This window comes from Urtica dioica, chromosome 2 (genome assembly GCF_054948205.1).
Source record: "Urtica dioica subsp. dioica isolate 48M chromosome 2, U.dioica_male_clone48M_v1_H2, whole genome shotgun sequence".
Lineage (NCBI taxonomy): Eukaryota > Viridiplantae > Streptophyta > Magnoliopsida > Rosales > Urticaceae > Urtica > Urtica dioica.
This window is the reverse complement of record NC_142757.1, coordinates 31,637,552-31,644,252: the sequence shown is the minus strand read 5'-3', so window position 1 is coordinate 31,644,252 and position 6,701 is coordinate 31,637,552. Positions and strand designations below refer to the sequence as shown.

The 6,701-nt window shown below is 45.7% G+C and overlaps 1 protein-coding gene across 1 annotated transcript; it reads left to right on the top strand.

Annotated features, from left to right (window-relative positions):
* Nucleotides 1–1,469: 1,469 nt before the first annotated feature.
* On the top strand, nucleotides 1,470–2,800 carry LOC149404357 (uncharacterized). Its single transcript, XM_089607500.1, has 2 exons — nucleotides 1,470–1,831; nucleotides 2,797–2,800. The coding sequence occupies exons 1-2, from the start codon at nucleotides 1,470–1,472 to the stop codon at nucleotides 2,798–2,800; spliced, it is 366 nt and encodes a 121-aa protein (XP_089463626.1).
* Nucleotides 2,801–6,701: the final 3,901 nt, after the last annotated feature.

Here is a 6,701-nt window from a genome sequence, read left to right as displayed (position 1 = left end):
AAGCGCGATAGTGATCCCAGATGAAGAGCCCTCACACCGATCAGGGAAAGAACCCATCGGGCAAGATCCACAGGTTAAGAAACCTTGGAAACATGCTAGAGATCGGTATGAGAGGATGGAAGATGATTCGAGTCCGAGAATGAGCAGTACAGTCAGGAAAAGATTCCTGATCGGTACCAGCCCATCATGGACAAAGGACATTCAAGCACTTTCAGGCACAGCTTAGAAAGCTCGGAGACCGAAGACAGTGCAAGCACCAACAAAACAAATCTTAGAAGATTGGAACGTCGGATCGAAGAGGTAGCCCTAGGTCAGAAGGAGTCTGTTCCGAAAGTCGGAGAAGCTATCTCCCCTTTCACGGCCCGCGTGTTAGAACACCCGTTGCCTGATCGTTTCAGGATGCCAAGCATCCCAGTATACGATGGAAAGACCGACCCGGGAGACCATATAGACACATTTTCCTCTTGGATGCTGCTGCAAGGAGCCGGACCAGAAGTTATGTGCAGAGCTTTCTGTATCACTCTGACTGGCTCAGCCAAAAGATGGTACAGAAAATTAAAGCCAAACTCCATAGGATTCTGGAAACAGCTATCTAGAAAATTCATGGAACAGTTTGTCGGCTCCAGCTCAGGGAAACTCCCAAAGAAAGGCTGCTGGCGGTAAGACAAGCCCATGACGAGTCTCTAAAAGATTTTATTAATCGCTATTCGGAGCAAGCTCTTCAAGTTGACGATCTGAACGAACACTTTAAGCTCTTCGGGATCTCCTCCGGCGTCCGAACAGAATCAGAATTCTGGCGGTCACTTCAGAAGACTAGTCTAAGGGATTACAACGATTTTCTGAAGAGAGCTCAGAAATATATCAACGCGGAGGAAGCAAGGCTAGCGGCAAGAAAAGCAAAGCCACCGAAGAGCTACCGAGAAGAGCATAGGGAACGACATTCTGAGGACAACCGCCCACCGAAGAAGAGCCGGTCGGGAGCAGGACCTCTGAAACCTTTTTCCAGTAAGTTCGATAAATATCATAAGCTCAATGCCCCGATAGAGGAGATATTTAGTCTTACACAGGACAAGGAAGATTTCCCTAAGCCAAGGCCGATCAAGAAAGATATCTCAAGGAGAGATAAAACAAAATATTGCGCTTTCCACGCGGACATCGGTCACCGCACTGCCGACTGTTTCAACCTCAAAGAAGCCATAGAAGCTCTAATCCGAAGAGGAGCGTTGAAGAAATTCAAGGCCGAGCAAGGGGAACAAGAGGAACAGAAAGGTGAGGCGTATGCCGAAATCTCACTCATAGTCGGAGGACCACATGTGGGAGGAACTTCAAGGAGCGCTCAAAAGAGCTATGTAAGGGAAGCCTACGCAGGACCCCGGCAGATCTTGTTTACAGCCGAGCAGAGGCCTAACAAGATAGCCAAATCTAGCTCGGAGCCTATCACCTTTACAGCAGAAGATGCTCGGTGGGTGATGTATCCTCACAACGATCCATTGGTCATTTCGGCTCTTATCGGCAACAGGAATGTACACCGAATTTTGGTGGACACTGGAAGTGATGTTGACGTGCTCTATGAAGACACGTTCAATAAGATGGGTATTAAGCAAGACGCATTGGCTCCCTCCCCTGAAAATCTCTATGGCTTCACAGGAGACTCAATCCAGCCAAAGGGATTAGTCTCACTCCCAATAACTGTGGGAGAGAGCCCGAGGAGTAAAACCACCAACACAGCGTGGATAGTGGTCCCCGGAAAATCTTCGTTCAATGCGATCATTGGCAGGCCGACCTTGCTGTCCCTCGGGGCCATCGCGTCGGTGGAATATTTGAAGATGAAGTTCCCTACCGAGCACGGGGTAGGTGAAGTAGTCGGAACTCAGGCTATCGCAAGGAGCTGCTATGCAAATTATCTCAAAGAGAGTCAGGACAAAGATGTCCACAGGGTTATGATGATCGACTCAGATTTCGACCCACACCTTTCGAGCCGAGAAGAAATTGGCCCAGGAGACGAAATCGAGGAAGTCGCCCCAGATCCAATACAACCTGAAAAGAAGCTCAAGATTGGAAAATATCTTGAATCAGGTACCAAAAGTAACTTAATTACTCTCCTATCTAATAGCTTAGATATATTTGCCTGGTCACAGTCCGACATGACGGGGATAGATCCTCAAATAGCATGTCATAGGTTAAATATAGATCCTAAAGAAAAACCTATCAGACAAAAGAGAAGGGCTTTAAACTCCGAAAGGTATACAGCCCTAAAAGAAGAAGTAGACAAACTGATTTCTAACGGATCGATAAAAGAAACTAAATATCCTAAATGGGTAGCCAACCCCGTCCTGGTCAAGAAACCTAACGGGAAATGGAGAACTTGTGTGGATTTTACAGATCTAAACAAGGCTTGCCCTAAGGATAGTTTTCCTATGCCGAGAATAGATCAGTTAGTAGACGCCACGGCAGGCCATGAAATCCTAAGTTTTATGGATGCCTACTCTGGCTACAATCAAATCCCTATGTATGGTCCCGACCAGGACCACACGGCATTCATAACTGATCGGGGGCTATACTGTTACACGGTAATGCCTTTCGGGTTAAAAAATGCTGGAGTAACATATCAAAGATTAGTAAATCGAATGTTCGCTGAATTACTCGGGATTACGATGGAAGCATACATCGATGACTTGTTAGTTAAAAGCCGAAAAATAGTTGAACATACGAATGATCTTAGAAGATCATTCGAACTTTTAAGCCAATATCGCATGAAACTAAACCCTCTAAAATGTACGTTTGGTGTCTCTGCAGGTAAATTCTTAGGTTTCATCGTTCATGAACAAGGCATTGAAGTGAATCCAGAAAAGATCACAGCCCTATGGAACATGAGACCACCACGAAACATCAAAGAAGTGCAGAAACTGACAGGATGCATAGCTGCATTAAGTCGCTTTATCTCTCGGTCTACCGACCGAAGTATTCACTTCTTCAATATACTCAGAGGCTCCAAGGAATTTGAATGGACCAAGCAGTGCGATGAGAGCTTCGAATCTCTAAAGGAACACTTGGCATGGCCTCCGACTTTAAGGAAAGTGCATGAACGAGAGCCCCTGGAGATCTACCTAGCTGTCTCGGAACATGCAGTAAGTTCAGCGCTGATCAAAAATGAGGGAAAACACCAGGTCCCGGTTTATTATACTTCGCGGCGCCTTAACGAGGCGGAAGGAAGATACCCTGAACTCGAAAAGCTAGCTTTCGCCATCATCACTGCTTCTCGGAAGCTAAAACACTACTTCCTCGCACATCCGATTACAGTCCTCACCAATTTCCCACCGCGCCAGGTGCTGCAAAAGCCTGACGTGTCCGGAAGGCTAATGAAATGGTCAATTGAGTTGACACAATATGACATACACTTCAGCCCCCGACCAGCAATTAAAGGGCAGGCAGTCGCTGACTTCATTGCAGAGTTCACAAACAGGCCAGTTGAATTCCCGATTTGGGACATGTATGTAGACGGAGCAGTCAACGAAAAGGGGTCTGGGGTCGGAATTGCGCTATCCAGTCCAGAAGGAGAGAAGGTAAAATTCGCTTTAAAATTCGATTTTAATACTTCGAACAATGAAGCTGAGTACGAAGCTATGATACATGGGCTACAAATAGCAAAAGATTTAGAAATCAAAAAGCTCAAAGTATATTCGGATTCTCAGTTAATTGTTAATCAAATGAAATGTGAATTTCAGGCAAAAGGCGAAAAGATGTCGCTATATGCCGAGAAAGCTAGAAACCTAGCAAGCAAATTCGAACTTTGCGAGATCACCCAAGTCCCAAGGGCCATGAACGAAGAGGCCGACGCATTAGCGAAACACGCCACTCAAGGATCAGAGTCGGAGTCAATCCCAGTGATCAAAATTGGGCAGCCCAGCATTGAGCAAGCCCCCCATGTGCTTCAGGTCGAGCGACGAAAGTCTTGGCAAACTCCGATCAGGAAATACTTGCAGCACGGAGCTCTACCCAAAGAGAAAAATGAGGCTAGAAGCTTGAAGTTCAGAGCTGCCCGATATTTCCTCGAAGGTCAGAATCTCTACAAAAGGGGATTTTCCTGAGCTCTACTCAAATGTCTAGATGAAGACGAAGCCGAGTACATTCTCAGAGAAATCCATGAAGGGATATGCGGAAGTCACATCGGATGCGAAGCATTGGCACAAAAGATCATCCGACAGGGACTCTACTGGCCAACATTAAAAACCGATGCTCAGCGCATGACGCAAAGATGCGTCAAGTGTCAAAAGTTTTCAAACATCCCGAGGCTTCCACCTAATCCCCTCATCTCCCTCTCATGCCCGATCCCGTTCACAGAATGGGGAACAGACCTAATCGGAGCTTTGCCAACAGGCCGAGGCGGATGCAGGTACGCGATTGTAGTCATCGACTATTTTTCAAAATGGGTTGAAGCCGAGCCCTTAAATAAAATAACGGCCCATGCGATTGAGAAATTCGTATGGAAAAATATCATTACTCGGTTTGGAATACCAGTCAAAATTGTATCCGACCACGGAACTCAGTTCGACTGTGATTCCTTCAAAGGTTTTTGTGAAAAATATGGCATTAACAAAGTTTTTTCTACTCCAGTCAGACCACAGTCCAACGGATTGGTGGAGGCCGTCAACAAAACAATAAAACACGGCCTAAAAACGAAGTTAGACGAGCAGAAGTCAGAGTGGGTAGATATGCTCCAAGAAGTCCTCTGGTCATACAGGACCACCGAGCACTCCGCAACTGGCGAAACGCCTTTCTCCCTCGCATACGGTTCCGACGCGGCCATACCGACCGACGTCTTGATACCAACAGTGAGAAGAGAAAATTACTCAACAAAGGTAAACAACGACATGCTAGAAATTAGCCTAGACCTGTTAGAAGAAAAAAGAGAAAAAGCCAGATTAAGAAATCTAGCTAACCAACAAAAGGTTTCTCGGTATTTCAACAGGAAAGTCCGACCAAGATCATTCAAAGTCGGCGACAAAGTCCTCAGAAGAGTTTTTCTCGACACCAAAATCCACCAGGAAGGAGCCTTCAACGCAAACTGGGAAGGACCCTACATCATCCGAGAAGACTTCGGAAACGGGGCCTACCGACTACAACAGTTGAGCGGCGATATGGAGAAAAACCCCTGGAATGCTGAGCACCTTCGCCGATTTTACGTTTAAGTTTTTTACTTGTTAAAATTTTCAAAAAGCGGCTTGGTCGCGTGTATCGCGTTTACATTTTCAAAAAGCGGCTTGGTCGCATGTATTATGTTTACAATTTCGAAAAGCGGCTTGGTCGCGCGTACTTATAATTTCAAGTAATTTTCTATCTTTCGATCTTCTACTCGGAATTATTTATGATTTCAAGTAATCACGTACTTATGATTTCAAGTAATCACGTACTTATGATTTCAAGTAATTGTTTATCTTTCGTTCCTCTACTCGGAATTACTTATGTTTTCAAGTAATCACATTACGTATTATTTATCTTTCGTTTTTATAGTTTCAACAAAGTAAACTGGGCGGCTGGATAACTAACAAACAGTTTTTTTTAGAAAACTTAAGATTCAAAATATACCTAGTTATACTTTACTTTGCCAAAATTTTGAAACTCAAGTAAATTAACACAAAATATAGATCCAACCAAGGATCAATTGTTCAAAACCCGAAAGGGTAAAACGAAAATTGCATAATAAAGATCCGACCACGGATCAATTGTTCAAAACCCAAGCGGGTTAGCAGAAATTGAAAAGCAAAAAATAACAAATATAAACTCTACTCCTGGTCGCCTTCTTCGCTGGCCCTTGACTCCGAGTCGAGATCGAGGTCCGTCGCATCCAGAGTAGGATTCTTCGGACCAAGGAGCCGAACAGCCTCGGTCATTCCAGCGGTATAGAGATCATCGCGCATATCACGATAATCCTCGGAAGCTTTGTACTCTTCCACCGCCGCTAAGCGAGCAGCCTCAAGGTCTTCTCGGAACTTCCGGTTTAGCTCTGACCTAACCTTGGCCGTCTCATCCCTGGCAGCATCTCTCTCCTTGAGGAATCGATCATTCCTTTGTCTCAGGGAAGTGAGCTCGGAGCCTAGCAGTCCGACGAGACCGGTCATGCTGACAAAGCTCTGCGATGATCAAAAGGTCAGCCACAATGAGTTATCAAAAAAGGGAAAAGATACCGACTAGATGAGTAAAAATGTACCGAAACCGCCAAATCGGTGGCCTGGTTAAGCCTCTCCAAAGGCTCGAACCTGAGAACCTCCTGAACCTTCTCGGCAGGGAAACGCTCGCGGAGGAAAGTGACAACCGGAGCCAGAGGATCAGAGGCAGAAGAAGGCTCGGCCAGGCTCTTAACCGGAGAAGAGCTCGGAGGCTCCGAAACCTTCGAAATAGGCAAGGCCGCCCGCTTACTGGCAGCCGAAGCCTTAGAAGCCTTGACACGTTTCGGATTGAGAGGGATCAGCTCGGGAGCAGATTTCTTTTTCGCCATCTGGGCAATCTCTGTTAAGAAACAAAAATGAAAATGAGAGAAGACTGGAACATATGCAAGTTGATAAGGGGCAAGTAGAATACTCACTCGAATAGGGGTAATAATAATATTGGTCGAGCAGGTCTGGGTCCGACAACAAAAACGTCGACCGATCAGCCTCTGAAAGATCAAAAATCTCTGAGTGGAGTGGTCGCTCGTCCTCGGG